The sequence below is a fragment of the Calypte anna genome, chromosome 28 (assembly GCF_003957555.1).
Source record: "Calypte anna isolate BGI_N300 chromosome 28, bCalAnn1_v1.p, whole genome shotgun sequence".
Taxonomy (NCBI): domain Eukaryota; kingdom Metazoa; phylum Chordata; class Aves; order Apodiformes; family Trochilidae; genus Calypte; species Calypte anna.
In genome coordinates, this window is record NC_044273.1 from 4,461,277 (window position 1) to 4,483,336 (window position 22,060).

At 61.4% G+C, this 22,060-nt stretch overlaps 3 protein-coding genes across 12 annotated transcripts; 2 read left to right on the forward strand and 1 right to left on the reverse strand.

The window, feature by feature from the left end:
* The first annotated feature begins 155 nt into the window (after positions 1-155).
* Positions 156-4,223, forward strand: LOC103533429 (perilipin-3-like). Of its 8 annotated transcripts, none has more exons than XM_030466265.1 (9): positions 156-263; positions 847-901; positions 1,128-1,186; positions 1,265-1,463; positions 1,874-1,956; positions 2,067-2,274; positions 2,766-2,944; positions 3,033-3,155; positions 3,543-4,223. In XM_030466265.1, exons 1-9 carry the CDS (start codon positions 171-173, stop codon positions 3,963-3,965), a joined length of 1,422 nt encoding a protein of 473 aa, XP_030322125.1. In that variant the 5' UTR covers positions 156-170; the 3' UTR covers positions 3,966-4,223. The 8 variants fall into 8 exon arrangements, with proteins under 8 accessions (XP_030322125.1, XP_030322126.1, XP_030322128.1 ...); XM_030466266.1 differs by having other exon boundaries at positions 1,874-1,946; positions 2,057-2,274; XM_030466268.1 differs by having other exon boundaries at positions 1,268-1,463.
* A 297-nt stretch (positions 4,224-4,520) lies between these two features.
* Positions 4,521-8,148, forward strand: LOC103533428 (perilipin-3-like). Of its 3 annotated transcripts, none has more exons than XM_030466264.1 (8): positions 4,521-4,572; positions 5,510-5,567; positions 5,800-5,995; positions 6,406-6,488; positions 6,567-6,864; positions 7,024-7,214; positions 7,298-7,420; positions 7,504-8,148. In XM_030466264.1, exons 2-8 carry the CDS (start codon positions 5,517-5,519, stop codon positions 7,846-7,848), a joined length of 1,287 nt encoding a protein of 428 aa, XP_030322124.1. In that variant the 5' UTR covers positions 4,521-4,572; positions 5,510-5,516; the 3' UTR covers positions 7,849-8,148. The 3 variants fall into 3 exon arrangements, with proteins under 3 accessions (XP_030322124.1, XP_030322121.1, XP_030322122.1); XM_030466261.1 differs by lacking the exon at positions 4,521-4,572 and adding an exon at positions 5,270-5,353; XM_030466262.1 differs by lacking the exon at positions 4,521-4,572 and adding an exon at positions 5,327-5,350.
* Positions 8,149-10,579: 2,431 nt separating this feature from the next.
* HDGFL2 (HDGF like 2) lies at positions 10,580-21,185 on the reverse strand. Its single transcript, XM_030466227.1, is given in 17 exon segments — positions 10,580-10,898; positions 11,059-11,173; positions 12,024-12,237; positions 12,336-12,437; positions 12,801-12,871; positions 13,548-13,618; positions 13,973-14,067; positions 14,660-14,945; positions 15,046-15,121; positions 15,491-15,638; positions 15,846-15,917; positions 16,073-16,189; positions 16,545-16,724; positions 18,427-18,565; positions 18,652-18,698; positions 18,700-18,729; positions 21,064-21,185. Coding segments are annotated over 17 exon segments (1,932 nt in total). The 5' UTR covers positions 21,136-21,185; the 3' UTR covers positions 10,580-10,801.
* Positions 21,186-22,060: the final 875 nt, after the last annotated feature.

The following is a 22,060-nucleotide window of genomic DNA, read 5'->3' on the forward strand; positions in this document are numbered from 1 at the left end:
AGCGGTGTCTCCAGCCCTGGTCCCCATCCGGGGTGTCCCCTCGGTGTTCCCGGGCCGTCCCGGGCAGGATCGGGCCCCCGTCCCCACGTGGCGGCCACCCGTGGCCCGTCCCTCCCTCCTGATTGGTGGGAACACGTCCCTCCCCTTCGCTGATTGGCTCCCCCCCAAGGATGAATCCAGCGCTGGGCGGGGACGCGGGGATCGCGACCGGGGAACGTGATCACGATCGAGGGGGGGTCGCGACAGACCCCCCACCACCTCCCGTAAGTACCGTCTGCGGGACTTGGCGGTGGTTGGAGGGTGGGAAGCGGGCGCGGGGTTGGGGACGTGCACCGGGGGTCCCTGGGTCCTCCTGGGGGGGGCTGCGGGGGCTGCTTGTGGGGCAGAGCCCACCCGGGCTGCTGAGAGCACTGCGGCTTCAGGCAGGGGCTGGAGGGGAGGGGGGTGTCCCAGATGTCCCACCCCTTCCGTGGTGGGTGCCCCCACGGAGCACCCGAGGGGACATCCCGGCGACCCCCGCAAGGGGGGACCTGCCCCCCCAGGACCTGCCTTTAGGGTCCCCTCCTCTAAAGCCTCCCCCCCCCCGGACTTGCCCAGGGCCCGGCAGGGGGGTAGCGGGGTGGGGACACTGCCCTGTCCCCGGCGGGGAGTGACGGGACACCCCAAGGGACACAGGCGGTGGTGGGGGGGTACTGCCGGGTGTCCCTCTCCCCGCGCTGTGTACTCGGGGCTACCCCGGCCGAGGGGACAGTGACGAGTGGCACGTCTGCACTGGAGAATTGCAAAAGGACCATCCAGCCCAGCCTCTGGCTGAGTCACCCCAAAACCTTCCCTGTCCCCAAACAGGGACCTAAGACGGGACAAGAAGACTCAGGCCCACCGCATCTCTCCATGGCAGGAGGTCAGCCCCAGCCCCCTCCCAGACCGCCCCAGGGACCTACCTGCAGCTGCCACTCACTCGTGTCATGAGCTGGTGGTTCTCAGCCCTCGGAGGGGTGGGGGGGGCTGTGGAGGAGGGTGCTCAGTTTCGGGAGGAAACTCATCCCCACCATCTGCTCCTCTCCTCGTTGGAGCTCCTTTGGGGGTCCACAGGGTGACACCCCCTGATCTACCTCCTCCCTCTGCAGCCTCCACTACCATGTCAGCCGAAAACACCGTCCTGGCAGATGATGGGCAGGAGCTGAAGGTAGGGGGAGTGCAAGGAGGGTGGGTGTGGGGCATCACGGGGGGACCCAGCTCACCATTCTCCCCCTCTGCACCCCAGCAGAATGTGGTGAGCCGGGTGGCCAACCTGGCCCTGGTGAGCTGTGCCTGCAGGGCAGTCTGCACTGCCTACACCTCCACCAAGCAGAGACACCCCTACGTCAGGACTGTCTGTGATGCTGCTGAAAAGGGGGTGAAGACCCTGACAGCAGTGGCTGTCAGTGGGGCGCAGCCCCTCCTCACCAAGCTGGAGCCCCAGAGTGAGTGGGGATGGGGTGGGAGGTGGGCAGCAGCACCCAGGAGGTTTGGGGTGCCCCAAAAGCTGTCCCCAGCAGAGCTCTGGTAAGGACAGAGCTGGGGTTGTGTCTCTGGTTTCTATCACCAAAAGGGATGTGTGTGGGAGGGGCTGGTGGATAGGGAGCAGCACCCCGTGAGTTCTGGGGTGCCCCCCAAAACTGCCCCAAGCAGAGCTTTTGTGAGGCAGCAGGATGTTAAACATATTTATTTTCCTATCTTATTTTCACCACCATCAAATCCACCTGCAAAGGATTGGAGGAGCAGCTGGTGGGAGGCAGCACCCTGTGAATTCTGGGGGACCCTCCAAACCAACCTGCCTGTAGGTGTTGCATGGCCCCAAGGTGTTAAACCCCATTTCTTGTCTCCTTCTCAGTTTCCACTGCCAACGAGTATGCCTGCAAAGGGCTGGATAAGCTGGAGGAGAAGCTGCCCATCCTGCAGCAGCCCCCCGAGAGGGTAATGCCTGCCCTGGGGGTCGGGGGGACACGGGTTTGGGGGACAGATATACACATCCATCCCTGGATGAGGTGCTGGGACAAACCCACCCCTTTGTTGTCCCCTGGCAGGTGGTGGCAGACACCAGGGAGCTGGTGTCCTCCACGGTGCGTGGGGCGGTGGGGCTGGTGTGGGGCAGCGTGGAAAGGACACGCTGGGTGCTCAGCAGCAGCATGGGCAGCGTGGTTGGGTCCAGCCTGGGCCGGCTGCTGGACACGGTGCTGGGCAGATCAAAGGAGGTGATGGAGCAGGACCTGCCCGAGGAGAGCGAGGAGCCGGGTGAGTGCCAAAAAGGCCCCAACAAACCCATCTCTCAAACTTGGGGTGTCAAAACCCCCCCTGTGCCCCCACTTAACCCCATCCCGTGGTGGTCTTCGGGTGCCCCTGCCGCGCTAAGCCACCACTGAGCCCCCTCTGGTGGTTGTGGCCACCACCAAGCCCCACGTGATGGTCACGGCCGGCGTGGCATGGCAGCAGGGACTGTCCCCAACGCCGGGGACGGTGACGCGGTGGTGGCTGAACTCTCACCTGGAAAGCAGACGGCAAACATAGCCCTGTGCCACCCCCCGCGGGTATTTATAGCGCGGCACGGGGCAGCGGTGGGCAGGGACATCCCCGTGTCACCCCGAGAGGTGACCCCAGAGGCCACCTGGCTTTTTGGTGGCACCTTCCTGTCAGCCGGTGGCCAAGCATCCCGCAGCCGGGCCCCCCGATGGTGGGGTGTGGAGCTCTGGGGTGGCTCATCCCGGTGTCACCTCCTGTCCCCGCAGCGGTGGCAGAGGTGGCAGTGGCTGAGCGGCAGGGACGGCGGCAGAGCTGCTTCGTGCGGGTGGGCGAGCTCTCGGCCCGGCTGCGGGACCGAGCCCTGCGGGGCTCCCTGGGCGAGCTGCGGCGGGCACGGCACAGCGCCCACCACCTCCTGTCCCAGCTCCGCCGCGTCTTCGAACTGGTAAGGATGTGGTGGGGACGGTGCCAGCCCCGGCTGCCCACCCTCCCCCTGGGGTGCTCCTCCCACCTTGGGCTGCCCCTTCCTACAGATCGAACAGGGGCGGCAAGATACAGACGGGCACGTCCAGAGCACCCGGCAGCATCTCCACAACATGTGGCTGGAGTGGAGCCAGCAGGATGGGCAAGATGCTGAACCCATGGAGGAGAGTGAGGTACAGGGTGCGGGTGCCATGGAGGACATCAAGCACAGGCTGAGGGCCCATGCTCTGGAAGGACAGTGTAGGGTGGGGGACACCAAGGTATGGGGTGAGGGACCATGGCTGTTGAGGACACCAAGGTATATAAGGTGGGGGAATCAAGTTGGTGGAGGACACCAAGGTATGGAGTGGGAGGCTGTGCCCATGATGGACAGCAAGGTGTGGGGTAGGGGGCCATGCTCATGGAGGACACCAAGGTGTGGGGCAGGGTGACATGCCTGTGGAGGACACCAAGGTGTGGGGTAGGGGGCCATGCTCATGGAGGACACCAAGGTGTGGGGGGCTGAGCCCTGCCATACCAGGGTCACACCGCACCCCAGAGCTGCTGCCGGTGCCCCGCAGGTGGAGGTGCGGACGCTGGCCATGGTGCGGGAGCTTCTCCACCAGCTCCACAGCACCTGCACCCGCTTGGCCACCGGTGCCCGGAGTCTCCCCAGCAGCGTGCAGGAGACAGCAGGACACATCCGTCATGGCGTGGAGGGTGTCCAGGCTTCCCTCTCCAGCGCCCGCTCCCTCCACGACCTGTCGGACCTGGTGCTGGCGCAGAGCCGGGAGACCGTGACGCGGGCGCAGCTGAGCGTGGAGGAGCTGCTGGAGTACGTGGGGCAGCACACGCCCCTGCCCTGGCTGGTGGGACCCTTCGCCCCCACCCTGGTAGAATACCCGGAGGATGTCCCGGTGGACATGGCCAAGTGGGAGGGTTGTGTCACCGTCGGGGGGACGCACCGGGTGCCCCCTCCCCCCCAGCTCTGCAGCCAACATTGAACCCTCCTTCTGGTGCCACCAAGCAATCTGGGGAGCACCCACAGCAGCCAAGCCCAGCCCCGTGGGGGATCAGGTGACAGTGGAGTCGGCGACCTGAGTGGGAGCCCTGTTGCCGCAGCTGGGGGTCGCGTTTGGGGATGGGATGGTGGCATGTGAAGGACAGGGAGTCTGTCCAGCCCCGCCCGCCCTGGGGCTCCCCACAGGGTCTACAGGCCCAGAGAATAAATACCAGGACCTTCTGTCCTGGGATCTCTTGTCTTGGTGTCTCCAAAATCATTAAAAGGGGAAAAAAACCCAACAAAACCCCAAACAACTTTTTAGTCCTTAAAATGCCTTCTAGTCACAGCAGTGGAGCCACCATGTCCGGGGGGCTCCTCACAAAACTCCACAGGGAAGGTTTTGCTGGTGAGGGGGGAACGGGTCAGAAGGTGCCGAGGGGTGCCCGGGGGGGCTGGACTGTGACCCGGGCCGTGTGGCACTGGACTTAGTCCTGGTTATCGCTACGGTGGGGCAGGGTCTGGGGGATCCCCGACACCAGCAGGGTGGCACCCACCCACTGCCCCCCACCCCGGGACTGGGACCGGTCTGACCTTCTGCACTGGGTCAGGTAAGGGGAACACGGGGAGCCCCGTGCTGTGGGGGGGTGAGTGCAGTACGGGGATTGAGGGGGAGGGGGATGCAGCCTGGCTTGGGGGAACTGGGCCTGGGGGCGTTGGGTCCATCCTGGTCCCCGGGTGGGGATTGATACTGGGGGGTCACTGTATCCCAATCTGGTGCCAGGGGGATTCTGGTGTGGGGGAGGGGGTTGTTACAGCCCGGTTCGGGGCGGAGAGGTCAGTGCAGTCTGGTCCGGGGGGTCTGGTTCCGGGGAGACCCTGGGGGCGGGTCTCGCATCCCGGGGGCTCTGTGCCACCCAGTCCCGAGGGATCCGGTCCTGGGAAGGTGGGGAGTGTCCCCGGGGGGGTCGGAACCGCCCGGTCCCGGGGGGTCAGTGCGTCACGGTGCTGGGGGATCGCGTCCTGGGGAGGGATGGGTCGGTGCCGCCAGGTCCCGGGGGATCCATTCCCGGGGCGGGGGGGATCTTGCTCTGGTGGAGGGGCTCGGCTCAGCTTGACCCGGGGGATCCCAGTTGAAGGGCATCACGGTACCGAAGAGTCCCAGTCCTGTTTCCAGCGAGGGTCAGTGCAGCCTGGCCTAGGGGGGTCCCAGTCCCAGGGTGGGGGGATGGTGCCTCAGCCGCTCCCCGCTCGTCGGTGCTCCCGGACCGCCCCGGGCCGGCCCCGGCGGGCGGGTCCTGGTCACATGCGCTTTGGGCCGGGCTCCGGGGCTATAAAACCCGTTGGGGAGGAAAGAGGGGCCAGCCCGGAGCTCAGCGTCCAGAATTCGTGGTGAGTTCGTTCCCGCTGTCCTTGGGGGCCCGGGTGGGAGCTGCCTCGCCCTAGGGAGAGGGCTTGGGGAGTAACTCGGGGTCCCCTTGCCCCAGGGCTGAGTGGGGAGCGGTATGGGAGGGTCTGACCCCATTCCCTGTGCCTCCCCCCCCGCAGCCCCGCCATGGCCACCAGCGATCCCGGGACGGCGCAGCCCAAAGCTGAGGAGCCACAGGTCAGTGGGGACACGGGGGGGCTTGGGGCGGAGGGGTCACGGCTTGAGGACAAGACTGTGTCATCCAACCCTTGGGTGGGCTTGGAGGGTCCTCAGAGTACCCCAAAGTCTCGTGACGGGGCGGGACTGGGGACAGAAAGAGCCCCCCCCATCCCCTGTGAGATTTGGGGACTCGGTTACTCCCCAAAACTTGACCCTGACGTTTTCGTGCTCCCTCCCCCCCTCTCCCCAGAGCATCGGGACGCGGGTGGCCAGCCTGCCCCTGGTCAGCTCAGCCTACGACATGGTCTCCACTGCCTACGCCTCCACCAAGCAGAGCCACCCCTACGTCAGGACTGTCTGTGATGCTGCTGAAAAGGGGGTGAAGACCCTGACAGCAGCGGCTGTCAGTGGGGCGCAGCCCCTCCTCACCAAGCTGGAGCCCCAGAGTGAGTGGGGATGGGGTGGGAGGTGGGCAGCAGCACCCAGGAGGTTTGGGGTGCCCCAAAAGTTGTCCCCAGCAGAGCTCTGGTAAGGACAGAGCTGGGGTTGTGTCTCTGGTTTCTATCACCAAAAGGGATGTGTGTGGGAGGGGCTGGTGGATAGGGAGCAGCACCCTGTGAGTTCTGGGGTGCCCCCCAAAACTGCCCCAAGCAGAGCTTTTGTGAGGCAGCAGGATGTTAAACACATTTATTTTCTTATCTTCTTTTCACCACCATCAAATCCACCTGCAAAGGATTGGAGGAGCAGCTGGTGGGAGGCAGCAACCCCTGAATTCTGGGGGACCCTCCAAACCAACCTGCCTGTAGGTGTTGCATGGCCCCAAGGTGTTAAACCCCATTTCTTGTCTCCTCCTCAGTTTCCACTGCCAACGAGTACGCCTGCAAAGGGCTGGATAAGCTGGAGGAGAAGCTGCCCATCCTGCAGCAGCCCCCTGCACAGGTAGTGTGGGGGGCTGGGGCTGGGGGGGTTGTCCCACCCCAAAGCATTGCTCAACAGGAGGTTCCCCTCCCCTTACAGCTTATCTCGGACACCAAGCAGCTGGTGACTTCCACGGTGACAGGGGCCAAGGATGTTCTGAGCAGCACCATGGCTGGGGCCAAGGACGTGGTGACCAGCAGGGTGACGGGGGTGATGGACATGACCAAAGGGGCCGTGCAGGGCAGCATGGAGCTGACCAAGTCAGCAGTGAGCAGCGGTGTCAGCACCGTCATGGGCTCCAGCATGGGCCAGATGGTGGCGAGTGGGATGAGCTCCATGCTGGATAAGTCAGAGGAGCTGGTGGACCATTACCTGCCCATGACGGATGAGGAGTTGGGTGAGGAGCTTGAGCTGAGCTCCTGGAGATGGCTCGTGGGCTTGGGGCGGGGGTGGTGGGCTCCTTGGAGAGGGATGGGTAGAGCCTGCCTAGGGTGATGCTGGCTCTACGTGGGGTTGGGGGTGGGGGGGCCACCTCAACAGCTCCTCTGCCTTGCAGCCAAGCTGGCCACGGCTGTGGAGGGCTTTGAACCCGAGCAGCAGAAGCAGCAGCAGAGCTACTTCGTGCGCCTGGGCTCGCTCTCAGCCAAGCTCCAGCACCGAGCCCTCCAGCACTCCCTGGGGAAGCTGCAGAGCGCCCGTCGCAGCAGCCAGGATGTCCTGACCCAGCTCCAGCGAACCCTCGACTTGGTAGGAGCCACCCCCATCTCCCCCCTTGTGCCACCCTGAGGCTCTGGCACAGCACCCACGCTTCTGCCACCTCTCCTGCCCAGGTGGAGCAACTCAAGCAGGGCGTGGACCAGAGGCTGCAGGGGGGGCAGGAGAAGCTGCAGCAGCTGTGGCTGGAGTGGAGCAAGAAGCAACCGAGTGGTAGCAAGGACCCGGTGCCACCAGAAGTAGGTGGAAAGGAGCAGAGGGGGTCCCCAGGGCCACCCGGTGTCCCCTGAGCTGCTCACTCACCCCCTCATCCCCCCTGCAGCAGGTGGAGTCGGGTGCCTTGGCCATGCTGCAGGGTTTGACACAGCAGCTCCAGAGCTCCTGCCAGCCCTTGGTCTGCAGCCTCCAGGGCCTCCCCGCCAGCATCCAGGAGAAAGCAGGACAGGTCCGGCAGAACGTGGAGGAGCTGAGGGCTGGCCTGGCCTCTGCTGCTTCCCTGCAGGAGGTGACAGGGGGGGTGCTGGCCCGAGCCCGTGTCCAGGTCACCCGAGCTCGGCAGCTGATGGATGAGCTGGTGGAACACGTGGCCCACAACACCCCCCTCACCTGGCTCGTGGGACCCTTCGCCCCCTCGGCTCAGTGCCTGGGGGATCAGGAGATGAAGTAGCATCTTCGGGGGTGGGGTGAGGGTGGGGCTTCCCCACCAGCACCTCCTTCCCCAAAGCTGTGCTAGGAGCATCTACTCCCCCCTGCCTGCCCCACCTTGCCCCTGACCTTAGTGCCTGCCCTAGGCCCAGCTCTGTCCCTTGTCCCCTGCCCCAGGGAGGTAGAGCAGAGTGCCTTCATCCCCCCAAGTGCCTATGGGGTTAACCTCCATGTCCCCTTATCCTTGGTGCCTTCAAGCTCCTGGTCTTGTAGGGCCAGGACTGCTGGTGAAGCAATAAACTCTGCTTACTTTTGCACTGGACTTGAGGCTTCTTCTGTGGGGATTTGGGGGAGCAGGGTGGCCACAGCTGTGTCCCACCCTAAGCAGGGGCCTGAGGGCAGCTGGTGGCAGGGGGGGGTGATGTCATAACACTCCCTGAGGTCACTGGGGCTTGGGGGTCTCCTGGGAGTCAGCAAAGGCCCTGGCACTGAGCAGCCCTGGACAGACAGTGCACCATGGTTGAGGGTGAGTGATTCCCTTGAATCCTGGGCCCCCCCTGATCTGGTTTCTACCCCTACTCCAGCCCAGTGAGAGCCTGGGGGGGACCAGGGGTGGGAGGTGAAGTGCATGGAGGTCCTGGGAGCAGGACCCCTCCCCCCCCACTCCAGGAATACAGAGCCCCCCATCCTGGGGGCTTCAACCCCCCCATGGCCAGGGGGGTGGCTTTGGGTCTCTATGGCGCCCACCTGCCCCCTGGGAGTCAGCACTGTCCCCCCTCTTTGCAGGCTCAGAACCCATGGATGAAGCTGCAGGTCCCCCCCCCCCAAATTGCACCAGGCTGTGTGGGAGGGATTGAGGCTGGGCTGGGGTCTCTGTCACAGCTCCCTCCTTCCCCTCAGCTCTTCCTTGCTGACCCCAGGACCTGAGCTGTGGCTCTGGTGCAGCAGTTGGACACCCACCAGCTCCTGCCCCAGCTCCAGCACATCCTCCATGTGGTGAGAGCCACCAGTTCCTTGTGCTGAGGTGGGAGAGGGACCCCCACCATCCCCTGAACCCCATGGCCATGCCCCAAGACCAGGGGCGACGGGCATCCAGGAGCCCATCACGGGAGCCCCGTAACACCCAGGCAAGGCCAGCCAAGCAGTGCAGGACACCCCGAAGAGCTGGAGGGACACTGGGACAGTGGCTGCAGGACAGCGTGGGGCAGCTGCTGGGCCGGGCTCAGAGAGCCTCCCACGGTGTGGCCAAACTCCGTGGGGTCTTCAGCCAATCCAGGACCTTACGGGAGCTGCTGGGGACCACGGTGACCCAAGGACGTGAGCTGCTGGCCCGGGCCTGGGAGGCATCGTTGATGTTCCTGCTCCAGCACCTGCTGTTGCCGTGGTTGGAGGATGCCATTGAGCTAGCTAGCATGTCACCCTGCTCCAGCCCCCCACATCCCAAAAACTAGAGGCAGGAAGGCCCCAAATTCAACCAGCACACTCCCTCCCCATCCCCATCTCACGTCCTTGGTGGCACCAACACGACGCTGCTCCAGTTCTCAATGTCTTGGGTTTTTTTTCTGTTCATCTGTGGCAAGTGGGGAGAGGGGGGGATGCAACATCCAAAGGGAATGAGGAGTTTTGAGGGGGGGTTACACAGACCTTGTACCCACCTTTAAATCCCACCCCCAGCCCCAGGGTGCTCCATCCACCTTCCCCAGGATCTAGGTTGTTCCCACATCTCTCCATGTGTCCCCAACCCAAGGACAAGGATGAGCACCTCCCTCCCTCCTCCTCTAGCCTCTCCTCCCTCTCCCCAGCAGTTGGGCAAGAGGCCTTTTTTTTTTCTTGAATACTTATTTTTAATGGCTTTTATTTGGATTTTGTTTACAAGCATGAAATCAGCCCTGGAAAAAACCCCAGAACCCTCTCCCTAGGGCAGAGTTACAGCAAGAGCAGCCACAAAAAGAAGGGATGAAGGGGTGGGGTTGGAGGCACAAAGAGGAGCCAAGGGCTGGTGAAGCTGGGAACATCTTTTATTGGTTTTTTTTTATTTTTAATTTTTTTTACACGTACAAAAAAAAAAAAAGCTTCTGATCTTTGCCAAAGAGCAGACAGACAGACAGACAAAAGATGCTGCCCAGCACCAGGCAGGATGCTGCCGAGCTTCAGTCCCTCCCTGGCCGAGATAGGAGAGAAAAAAAAAAAACAAGAAAAAAAAAATACACATTTTTGTTTTCACTCTGGTTTTGAACCCAAAAGCTGGAGGTGCCCCAGCTCTGCTGCCTCCCCTGGAGCAGAGGGACTCGGTTATAGCAGCTGCAGAGAGAAGATGGTGGTGGGGAAAGGGGGAGGCTTGGAGAAGCCCCCCAGCTGTGTCCAATCAAGCAGAAAGCAGCCTGGTTGGGCTGTCCCACTCCCCTCGGCAGGGACAGGGACACCCGTGGGTGCCCAGACCTGGCTGGCAGGGTGGACCAGAGGGAATGAGGAAGAGGGGGGGAAATGTAGGCTGGGAGCTGGTCCTGCCCTCCCCCTGTCACAGTCAGTGATGCCTCAAGAAACAGACACACGTGGGCTTGCTGGGTGGTTGGGTTTTTTTTGTTCTGTTTCATTTTTTTTTCATTAAAAAAACCAAGAACAACCCTTGATATTCATTCCACTGAGGTTAAAATCACAAGGAATTAGGTAGGGGGGTGGGGAGGTATGGAGGAACCAAACCAAACCAAACCAGAAACCAAAAATAAAACAAAATCAAAAACTAAAGAAAAAAACAGAACAAACCCAAACGAAATAAAAAAATAAAATGAGGGGACAAATACAGACAACCAGCACAGCCCAGCTGGTGTCTTGGCAGGGAGGGGGGCACAGGACAAGACCTAAGACATCAGCTACTGTGTGACTTAGTGAAGTGACTCGAGCAGGGGACAAGGTGTCTCCCTGCAGCCCCTCTGCCTTCTCCTCCTCTTCCTCAGGGTGGGAGCTGCTCCTTCAGCTCAGCTCTCCTCCACGTCCTCCACAGCCTCTGACTCCCCAGGAGCTCGGTCCCGCTCCAGTCCGGCTCGTTCAGCCTTGGGACAGTCCTGCACACTGCTGAGGGAGAGCACAGCCACCTCAGGGATGGGTCTCCAGCAGCTCAAGATCATTCCCAAGCTGGGAAAAGCCCAACACAACCCCACCAGAGCCCAAAACTCATCCCAGCTCAGAGGTGGATGGAATCCGGGGCTCCCAACTCTGCCCCTCACCCACTCACTTGTTGTGGGGCTCCTCAGTGGATGCCTCTGGTTCTCCTGGCCCTTGGGTTTTGTCCTCCTCCGTGCCCTCTGCTTTCTGGGAGAGGGATTCACCATTCACAGGACCTGACAACTCTAAAGAGAAGAGAGGCTCAGACAACAGGGGCCTTAGAGTGGACCTTGTCCATCCTGATCTGCGGGAGGATGGGCAGGACAAGGACCCACAGTCAAAGGTTGTCCCCAGCCAGGCAAGTGACACCCAACCTGGGACCCCAGCTCTACCCTGACCCTAACGGAGCCCCAATAACTCCATCCCTGAGCCTGGAGGCTGGCATCAGAGGGGATTTTCTGAATCAGCTCCTCCAGGGAGGCTCTTGCAGCATCACCAGGACGTCCCCTGGCTACGAGGCTGGAAGATCGAAGTCACCCGCTGCCTGCGCAAGAGCCCAAGCCAGTGGCCAAAGACATCTCTGTGTTCCTCCCACTCCCCCGTGCCTCAGGCCAGCTCAGGCTGGCAGCAAGAAGCTGATCTGGCCCAAAAATCACCCCAGAGGCACAGAGAGCCAGGGCGTGGGTGAGGTTTGCCCCCTGCTCCCACTGCCACCGCTGCTTTGTGCTTGGTCCCTTCCCACCCTTGGCACTTCAGCCAGTGAGGGGTGGGGGTTGTCACACAGGGCTCTGTCAGACCCTCTGCCACCAAGCCAAGAGCCAGCCCTGTGTCCCCAGTTCTCAGCTCAGTGCTGTGCCCCCCACAGTGCTGGGTCCCAGCAGGATACAGCATGTCCCCATCCACGTCCCTAGTCACCTGCAGAACAACCTGTGTCTCCCTGTCCACGTCCCCAGTGGGTCATGTCATGCCCCTGTGTGTGTCCCTGGTCCCCAGTGGGACATGCTGGGTCCCTATTCGTGTCTCCAGCAGGACATGCCATGCCCTGAGAAAAGCCCTGGCACAAGACAGAGCAGGGTGGTGCCCCTGGAGCGTTACCAGCATTCATCTCCTCTTCCCCCTTCTCATTCCGTGTCTCCCCTCCTGACAGCTTCTCCTGGCCTTTCTCCACCTCCCCTTTCTCCTTCTCGGGCCCGGTTTTGTTGGCTTTCTGGATGGCCTCCATCCTTGGTCCCAGGACACGTGACTTCAAGCGGGTGTAGACCTCAGCAGCTTTCTCCATCACGTCCTTGTTGGCTTTATAGCGACGGATCTGCCAGAGCAGGAGGGAGGAGGGGACACCCTTGGAGCTGGGGTGGCCCAAAGAGACTCCTGGATCCCTCCAGGCAGGAACTCAACCCTCTGCTCTACCTTTTTCAGTGTAGCCACCACGTCAGTGTGCTTCTGGAGGATGTGAGAGGTGACCTGGAGTGTGCCCAGCTCCTCCAGAGCGTTCAGACATCGCTTGATGTCCTGCAAGGATGGCACCAAGATCAGAACCTGTCTGGAAGTCCCTCTGTGAGGAGGGGGATAAACTGGGAGTCTGGAGGGTGTCTCCATTCACCAAACTTCTTTGGCCAAGCTCTGGATCCTGCCCTGAGGTTTTGCCCTCCACCCCAACCCCATTATAACCTGGTTCAGGTACTTTCAACCCAGGATGAGGACAGCCAGGGATGGGAAGGGGTGGGAAGGAGTCAGGTCCCTGTGGGTACCCAGGGCAGCACTGCATGGTCCCCAAAAGGACAAGGAGGCTAGGGCAGTGTGAGAACCCCCAGGATGGCAGCTGGGCAAGGTACAAGTGGTGGCCAGGCACCTCCCAGGCTCTGGAACACTCACTGGGTTATCAACCTTCAGGGCAAACTTGACCTCACTATGAAGTTTCTGAAGTTTCTCTTCCACTGTGGGCTCTGGAGCAACAAGAGAGACAGACAGGTCAAGGCATCAGGCCACTGGAGGAGAACACAGCACTACCCAGAGCCTGGGATCTCTCCCCCAGCAAGAATTTGGTTTCCCCTCCTCTTTTTCTAAGAGCAAACACAGCCCCAGGGGTGTCTCTGAAGAGGATGGGTTGGGATGGGTCAGGACTGGGAGGGGACAGATCATAGTTATGGAGTCCCAGACTGGTTGAGGTGTGAAAGGACCTAAAAATCATCCAGTCCCACCCCTGCCATGGGCAGGGACACCTCCCACAGCCCAGGGTGCTCCAAGCCCCATCCAACCTGGGGCCTTCAACACTGCCAGGGATGGAGCAGCCACAGCTTCTCTGGGCATCCTGGGCCAGGGGCTCAGCACCCTCACACCAAGGAATTTCTTTCTCATGCCCCCTCTGGTACTTCCAAGCCATCCCATCCCTCCAGGGCCTTGTCCCAAGTCCCTCCCCTGCTTTCCTGGAGCCCCTTCAGGCACTGAAAGGTGCTCTAAGGTCTCCCTGCAGCCTTCTTGTCTTCAGGCTGATCAACCCCAACTCTCTCAGCCTGTCCCCAGAACCACAAGGATCCTTCCTCTTTCTTGGGATGTGGAAGCCAACCCTGAATCCCTTCTCTTCCTCTCCTCCCCTCTGACATCCATCAGGGGCTCTCTCACCTTTTTTCTTTTCCATCCTCCTTTCAGGGATCAGGTCTGATTTCTTCCGGCCTCGTTCCACTTTCAGAGGTCTGTGGGAGGAAGGCAAGAGGTAAGATCATCCAGGTGGAACCCCTCTCTTGCCACTGGGCTAACAAGAATGCTGATGGAAGAGGCTGGCAAGTCTTCCTGGCCCACCCTACATGCTGCCATCCTCCCCCCCAGCTCCCAGGAGCCCCATGCTCCTGGGGACTGCAGTGGGGCAGAGCCCCAACTGACACCCCAAGGGTCTTTTCCTGGGAAGAGAACACCAGGGAAGCTCCAGCCCCTTCAGCTCTAGGAGGAACCAGCCTGCCACCCCCCCCCCTTCCATCCCCAGGAGGGTCAGCAGGGAGGGTGGGCTGTGTCCCCAGAGGGAGAAGGCACCAAGGAGGGGGGATGCTGACTTGTTCCGTGGCTTCTCCTCTGCTCGGCCTCTCTTCTCCTTCTGATTCAGTTTCCTTGACAACTCTGAGAGCTGCTTCTTTGCTGGCTTCTTTACCTTGGAGCAGAGAGAACAATGCAGGAAGAGGGCAGCACAGCCCTCCCCACTGTGGGGAAATGGGGCCATGCCCCCCCTGGGTGCCATCCAGCACCTATCCCACCACTGCTGCAGGTGGGTTTGGGTGCAGGGACATCCCCCCAGGGATCAAAAATGGCCCCAGGGTGTGCAGCTCAACAAGGAAATATCCTGGTAGCCAAAGGGGCCCACCCAGCCCCCAACACCTCAAAATTTTGGGGATAATTTCCCAGCCTCCCACCCCACTCTCTCTCACACGGCCCTCTGCCACCCTTCACTTCAGCCCAACCCAGCTGATGCCCACCCTAGCCTCAAGAGAAGGCTGAGGAGCAAATCCCATGACTTTGGTGGAGAGGAGAACACCGTGGAGAAGCTCCTACAGCTCCACAGAGTGTTCTGGGACTGTGGAATTGCTCCCATTTTTGAGGGATGGACACAGCCCTTCCCAGCCTTGTGTGGGCCACCCCAGGGAAACAGGAGAGCCAGACAGCAGGTCCCTGCCCCTCACTCCTGGAGGTTCCTACTGACCTGACTTGAGAGGACAACTTGGTTGTCTCCACATCTCTCCACTCACCTCTTTCTCCACCTCCAGTTCAGACTCCGAGGAGGACGGGGTTTTGGCCCGACCTTTCCTGCCCTTTTTGGGCACTTCATCCTCTGCACTGCTGTCTGAGTCCGAGTGCATCTCCTCGCCCTTCTCTGCTTTCTCCTTCCTCTTCTCCTTCTCCTCCTTCTCCTGCTCCCGGAGCCGACGGATCTCTTCCTCCTGCTCCCTCTTCCTCTTCTCCTCCAGCTCCCGCCGCCGTTCCTCATCCCTCCTCTTCCACTCGCTGATCCGATCCACGTCGCTGTCACTGTCACTGGGAAGGACAGAGCAGGCTCGGACCCCTCTGGGGAGAGGGAGGTGTGTGTGACACCTGAACCCCCCATCCCAGCCCCAGTGTCCCCAGCTGAGCTCACCTGTCACTGCTGGAGCTGCTGGGGACACGCTCGGGCTTCGGTTTCCTGCCACGGGGCTTGGGAGGAGGTTTCTCAGCTGCAAGACAACAGGGAGATGTTCAGCAGCAGCTCTGGTTGTCCCTCTGCTCAAACAGCCCCAGTTTGGGGTGAGGGTGGGGGCTAGTGGGCTGGAAGATGTCCTCAACAGAATCCCAGACTGGTCTGAGTGTGAAGGGACCTTAAAGCTCATCCAGTGCCCCCCCTGCCATGGGCAGGGACACCTTCCCCAGCCCAGGGTGCTCCAAGCCCCATCCAACCTTCAGCACTGCCAGGGATGGGGCAGCCACAGCTTCTGGGGGCAACCTGGGGCTCAGCACCCTCACACCAAAGAAGAAGCCCCCAACCCCATGTCCTCCCCAGTCCCTGAGGAAGCCAGGAGTGGTGGAAGAAGCTTCTTGGGTGTTACCTGGTTTCCTGCCCCGTGGAGCCTTCTTCACAGACACATCAGAGTCTGAATCCGAGTTGGAGTCAGATTTGGTCATGTCCACAGTTGTGTTTCCCATTTCTGAATCTGAATCCACTTTGGAGTCTGAGTCAGAGCCTGACTCCACCTTCTGTAGGCACAGAGTGGGGTGGGATAGGGGTTGGCAGTGGCTCAGAGGTGGCTCCCCAAACCAGCACCATGGGGAACAACAGGGTCATGGAGGCATCAGCAAGGTCCCTCCTAGAGCTGACCCCACCCCTGGCCCTTTCCACCAGCACAGACCCCAGACTCCTCCCCAGGTTCTCATCCTGCACCCCAGACTCAGGGGGTTTTTTACCTTCTTCTTCCTCCCCACTGCTGTCAGCCTCCGGGGAGCCCTGGCCACTGGCTTCTTCTCAGGAGTGAAGTCCTGGAGGAAAACAGAAATCAGAAGAAATGGGGAAGGGTCTCAGGATGGTTTCAGAACCAGCCAGGCTCCCTCAGGCCACTCTCCTCCCCAGAAAGGTGATGCTCTGCCCACCCTGCCAGCCTCCACACCACCAGTGTATTCCAAACCCCTTTCACCTGGTCACTGTTTTTTTCTGACTCAGAAGATGTTTCTGAGTTCTCCTCTTCTGTGAGTGAGGGGCTGCCCTGGTCCAGATCACTGGAGGACTTCCGAGGTCGTTTTGCCACTGGCATCTGATGTAGGAGAAGTGACAAGGTGAGAGCAGCTCAGTCCCCCTCCCTGGAAAGCCACCACTGCCTCTGCACCCAGAGGAGATCTGTGGCTCTGACTTCTCCTCCAGGCTGCAACCCACACCAGGACCCATCCCATCACCTCACAGACAACATGAGAGTTACAAGCCCCCCACCCATGCTCTGAACCCCCACTTCCCACCAGAGAATCCAGAGGGAGATGTTTTTTTTCACCACGTAGGGCCTGACATGCTGCACAGTGGATGAAAGCTACAGCTTGGTGCTGGACCCAAGGAACCAGCCAGCAGACCCCCCCCTCCCATCCCCACTGTGTGGCACCCTCTCAGCCCACACTCACTTTCATAGCCAGGGCTTTTCTTTTCAGCCCACTGTGGTTGCTGCCTCGATCTGAGTCCTCATCACTTTCCAGCTTCTCTGTGGTGACAGCAGCCATGGCTGTGTCCTCCTCGTCGTCCCCTGCCTCGCTTCCCCCCATTGGGTCATTCTCAGGAACGTCACTGTCAGAGGAGCTGGCAGGCTAAAGAGAGGGGGAAGGAGAGGAGAGCTGTGTTATGGCCCTGAGGGGCCTGGGGCACATCAAGGAGGGGGAGGAGAAGGGGCACAAAAGGGTGAGGAGCAATGGAGGGCAGCACTGAGCAAAGGTGTGGGTGAAGGAGCATGGGGCAGCCCCCCCCATGGCACAGGACCCTTCAGCACAATGCTGGGGCAGCGGGACAACCAGGACACTCAGTCTACACCCTTCTAATTGCCCTGCACCCCCTCACAACCCCCCCTGAGACCACCAGATCCCTCTGGATGCCCCAGTTGCCACCACCCTGCTCCCCTCTCCATCCCTGCTGAACACCCCCTGGAGAAGCCTAGACCTGAGAGCCCCTCCTGGGCCAGCAGACCCCAGCCCTCCTCTGCCCCAACGGCGCCAGACACACAGGGCTGGTGGCTTGGTCCATCCTCTCCTCCTCCAAGGTTTGGTCTCATCCTTCTCCCATGGACATCCCATGAGAAAGGTCCATGTACAGTGCCCAGCATGGCAGCCACCACTCTTCCCAGCTGAGATCTTCTGTGTCCTTCTCCCTCACTCCCACGTAGGAAAGGTCTCCTGGCTTCTCACCATAAGGTTCCTCACACAAGGACATGGTACCCAAGGTGTTTTCTAGAGCTGGGATTCTTCCAGCACTGAAGCCTTCCTGCTGGAAAACCTCTCCTCATTCTTGAATGTTCCTGGTACCTTCATTTAGGTCTCAAAGCCACGAGACCTCTTCTTCAGCCTCTTCTGCCTCTCCTGGCAGTCTGGCCACAAGATGCAGTTGGTGTTGGTTGGACCCTCAGCCTTGCTGGGGCCACTGGTGTCACCACAGTCCCTCAGTCACAGCAGGTCCCTCACCAACAGATCTCTCACCCCTGCTGGGAGCTCACGGTGGAGTCTCCTGACAAAACTGGAGCTGCCTCTCACCATCACCAACCTCCCACCCAACAAGCTGAAGTCCTTCTCCAGGTTTTCAAACACCTCTATGGTCTCACCTTACCCTACATCTGCAGCCTCGGGTCCGACCACCTCCTGCAGCTTCTCAAACCACATTCTCTCTCCTTCACCGACAGCAGCACAGCCAGGGGGGGCTCATTCCCTACCTCTAGACCACCTTCTCCTTGTAGCTCACCTTAAAAACCTTCCTCTGCCTCTTCAGACCAACTGCCTATGAAGCTGCCTGGGCCGCCTTCTCTGAAGATCACTACACAATAAATGGCATCACAGAGTTAGGGTGAGGAAACACCCAACGCGAGCGTTTGACAGGCAAGGGCTGTCTCCCAGGGGCAGTGGGACCCCAGAAATGGGTGAAGAAGAGGTGGTGGTGGTTGAGGGGGAACTGCCCAACGCTCCCCACGCAGGTCTGGGAGCTGGGGATGAGCAAGCCTTGCGTTCTCTCTCTGAGAACAAAACCCTCACGGATTTTTTGGGGCGAGCAGCACAAAGCAGTTCCACCCTGAAGATGGGGCAAAGGCATCTTCCTCCCGAGGAGGAGGAGGAGGGCTGAATCCCTCCGGAAAGGAGAGGGCAAGGGAAGAGAAGACACTGCAAACCCCAAGGAAGCTGATCTGCAAGCTGGAAGCATGAAGGCACCGCAGCAATGAGAAGCAGAAACAAAACGAAAAGGAGGAGAACGACTCGGAGGAAAGGAGCCGGAGGGGCCAGAAGCCCCCCCGCCACCGAGCCCCCCACTCACCGGAGGGGCACTGTAACTGGCGTGAGGGTTGTTCTGGATTTCCCACAGTCCCTCGTTGAATCCTTTCCTCTTGTTTGGTTTCCCGTATTTGTCTTTATATTTTTCGTAAGGAAAAAGATCTTTGGGGCCCAAGAAGGCGCTGGAGAGAAACAAAGCAGAGGTGAAGCCCCGGGGTGAGAGCAGTGGCAGCTCGTGGGGGGGAAGGGAAGCGGAGGCAGCGCTTACGTCTCGTGGGTGCCGAAGAAGAAGATGGGGTACTTGTTCGGGGGGGGGCTTCACGGCGCCGTCCGCGATGTCATCGATCTGAAAGGAAACCCAAAGCAGGAGGTGGTCAGAGAGGGAGCGGCTCCAACGCGTCCTCCGCCAGGTTCCTCAGCCCCGGCCGTGGCGGTGGCGGTGTCGGCCTCCCCCCCGCCAGGTTTTTGGAGGTTTTAAAAGCACAGCGAGGATAAAGCAAGGCACCGGGGGAGCCGCTGAGGCCTCAGGGCTCGGGGTGGGATCTCTACACGAGTTAACAGCAGGGATCCAGCGGGGATCGAGGTCCTTTTTCTCCACCGCCGGGACTCGACGCCCGGCCTCGTGCTCCTCCCCAGAGCTCCGCGGCATCGAGCCACCCTGGGTGGGTGGGAGAGGCCTGAGAAAAGCCCCTTCCAGCCCGGGCTGGGGGGGCGAGTGGTCCTGAGGGTCCTTCCTGGCTGGAGAGCAGCTGTAGGGAAAGCCCCCCCACTGCCAGCGTGGGGGTCACCCCGTCTTCTTCCCAGCTCCGTCTGCTGCGGGCGGTCGGGGCTGCGGGCAGAGCCTCAGGGTGCAGAGGGGGGAGGTCTTCGGGGTAGGGGGAGAACCCTCCCCAAAACACCACAAAGCAAGCAAGCAGCTAGAAAGCAGAAGGGGCTGCAGGAGCTGTCGGCACCAGGGATCTCCTGGAAGGCCCGAGTCCTCATGGTGGGGCAGCCAGGAGAAGAGGGTGGGGATGGCATCAGAGATGTCCTGGTGTGGTGTGGCACAAGCAGCGTCGTCTCCAGCACCTGGAGCCTCCCCAGTACCCAGAACCCCCCCGATACCTGGAACATCCCTGGTACCCAGAACCTCCTGGGTACCCACTGGCCTCGATCCCACACGGTTTCCACTTGCCTGACCCTCCTCCATCACAGCCCCCTCCCCAGCTGAGCCCCCTCAGCACCACATCTCCCACACCTCCGGGCACCACAACACTGGCACCTGCACCCCCAAATCTGCCCCGAGCAGCTGCAGACCCCCCACAAGCCTGGGGGGGGGTGTGTGTCCCCCTTGTGTCCCCCTTGTGTCCCCCTTGTGTCACACTTGTGTCCCCACCAGTGACACTGCCCTGCTCTGTCCCCTCCCTGCTGTGGGGGACAGAGGGTGAGGGACACCCAGGCTGGAGAAGGGAACTGGGGGGGGGGTCTGGTGGGGCAGGGTCCCACTGAGTAGCGGGAGGATGAGGATGAGGATGGGGATGAGGATGAGGATGAGGATGGGGATGAGGATGAGGATGGCCCCCTCCCCGTATTTCTCCCTCAGGGTGGGTGCCAGGCTGGGGCCCTCAGACTGGTGCAGGACCCCCTCCCAGTACAGAGGGACCCCCCCAGCATGGGGTGGGTGCCAACTCAATCCCTCACACACACTGGGACCAAACCCCTCTGGGTGCTGGTGTGGGACCCTCCCTCCCAGTGCAGGACCCCATCCCAGTACTGGGCAGTGCCTGGGGGGGCCTCCATCCCAGTGCTGAACTGGGATCCCCCATTCCCATCCAGGACATTCTATCCTTGTCATGGGTCCCCAGCCCAGTAGACACTGGAATGGGACCTCCTGTCCCAGTATATGTCCCAGGACAGATACTGGTCAGGGTACCCCATCCCAGAATGGGTCACCCCAGCCAGTACTGGGTCCCCCCCAGTACAGAACCTCTCATCCCAGTACAGGATGTTCCACACCAGTACCAGGTTCCCCTCCCGGGATCGGTGCTGTTCTGGGATCTCCATCCCAGCACTGGGACCCTCATGCCGGTACCCATCCCGTATCCCGGTACCGGTACCAAGTACCGGGTGCCTCATCCCGGCACAGGAGATGCCGGTACCAGGTCCCCATCCCGGTACGGACCTCCCCATCCCAGTACAAGTGCCGGTATGGGATCTCCATCATAGCACAGGGCATCCCATGCCGGTACCGCCTCCTCATCCCGGTTCGGGTACCGTTAGGGGATCCGCATCGCGGTACGGACGCCCTACAGCCGGTACCTGCCCCCATCCCACTGGGTACCGCAATGGGATCCCGAGTCCCCCATCCCACTACGGGATCTCCATCCCGGTACAGGACATCCCATCCCGGTTCTGGTCCCCATCCCGGTTCGGGTACCGTTAGAGAATCCCCATCCCGGTACAGGACACCGCATGCCGGTACCGCCTGCTCGGTACCTCGGTACAGGTACCATTACGGGATTCCCATCCCACTACAACCCCGTCATCCCGGGGCTGGGGGGGGGGGGAGGGATCAGCAGCCGGTCCGTTCCCCCACCCGGTACCACCCCCGCCATCCCGGTACCGATAGCTACCCCCATCCCGGCAACGGATCTCCGACCCGCCCCGGGGCTCCCGACCCGGCACATCCCCGCGGTCTCACCCGGGCCGGCCAGTGCGGGTAGCCCTTCATCTTGGCGAACACCAAGTCCCCGGGCTTGAAGCTGTGCGGCATGGCGGCCGCGGGCGGGGCAGCGGCGGAGGCCCAGGCCGCGGAGCACCGGGCCCGGCCCGCAGGATGTCCCACCCCCTCCCCGCGGCGGCGCTGCTTATTGGTTTGTACTGACGTCACTCAGGCGTTTAGTCCAATGGGAGGAAGGCGGGGGCACGGCGGGATAACGGGATTGGGCCGCGCCCCTTGAGGCGCCGAGGAGGGGGGCGGGGCCAGAGGGGGCTACGGGGAGGGAGAGGAGAGAGGGGAGAGGAGAGAGAGAGGGGGAAAGGGAGAGGGGAGAGGGAGAGGGGAGAGAGGGGGGAGAGGGGGAAAGGGAGAGGGGAGAGGGGATCCAAAGAGAGGGAGAGGGGATCCGGGGAGAGAGGATCTGGAAGGAGAGGGGAAAGGGGAGAGGGGAGAGAGAATCAGGAGAGAGGATCCGGAGAGAGGGAAAGAAAGAGAGAGGGAGAGACGGGGACAGGATCCGGGGAGAGGGAGAGGGGGAAAGGGAGAGGGAGAGGGGGAGAGGGAGAGGATCAAGAGAGAGGGAGAGGGGGAAAGGGAGGGGGAAAGAGAGAGGGGCAGAAGGAGAGAGAGGATCCGGAGAGAGGGAGAGGAGGAGAGGGGGAGAAAGAGAGAGGGGGAGAGGGAGAGGGGGACAGGATCCGGGGAGAGGATCCAGGGAGAGGGGGAAAGGGAGAGGGAAAGGGGAAAGGGAGAAGGAGAGGGGGAAGGGAAAGGGAGATAGAGGCGATATCTCTAGATAGAGGGAGAGCAGAGGGATAGAGGGAGAGAGGAGAGGGGGAAATGGAGAGGGGAAGAAAGAGAGAGGGAGAGAGGGGGACAGGATCCGGGGAGAGGGAGAGGGCATGGAGAGAGAGGGTTTCTAGGGTGGGGTGAAGGGTGTGGGCTATGGGGTCAGAGCTCTGGGGAGGGGACGGGCACC

What these genes read in the sequence shown, in the direction of transcription:
- LOC103533429 (XM_030466265.1), top strand. Translation starts at nt 171, where the DNA reads ATGAATCCAGCGCTGGGCGGGGACGCGGGGATCGCGACCGGGGAACGT. An exon ending in TGCAGCAGCCCCCCGAGAGG is followed by an intron (nt 1,957 to 2,066) that starts GTAATGCCTGCC and finishes GTCCCCTGGCAG; the next exon opens with GTGGTGGCAGACACCAGGGA. An exon ending in TCCGCCGCGTCTTCGAACTG is followed by an intron (nt 2,945 to 3,032) that starts GTAAGGATGTGG and finishes CCCTTCCTACAG; the next exon opens with ATCGAACAGGGGCGGCAAGA.
- LOC103533428 (XM_030466264.1), top strand. Translation starts at nt 5,517, where the DNA reads ATGGCCACCAGCGATCCCGGGACGGCGCAGCCCAAAGCTGAGGAGCCA. An exon ending in CACCAAGCTGGAGCCCCAGA is followed by an intron (nt 5,996 to 6,405) that starts GTGAGTGGGGAT and finishes TCTCCTCCTCAG; the next exon opens with TTTCCACTGCCAACGAGTAC. An exon ending in CATGACGGATGAGGAGTTGG is followed by an intron (nt 6,865 to 7,023) that starts GTGAGGAGCTTG and finishes TCTGCCTTGCAG; the next exon opens with CCAAGCTGGCCACGGCTGTG.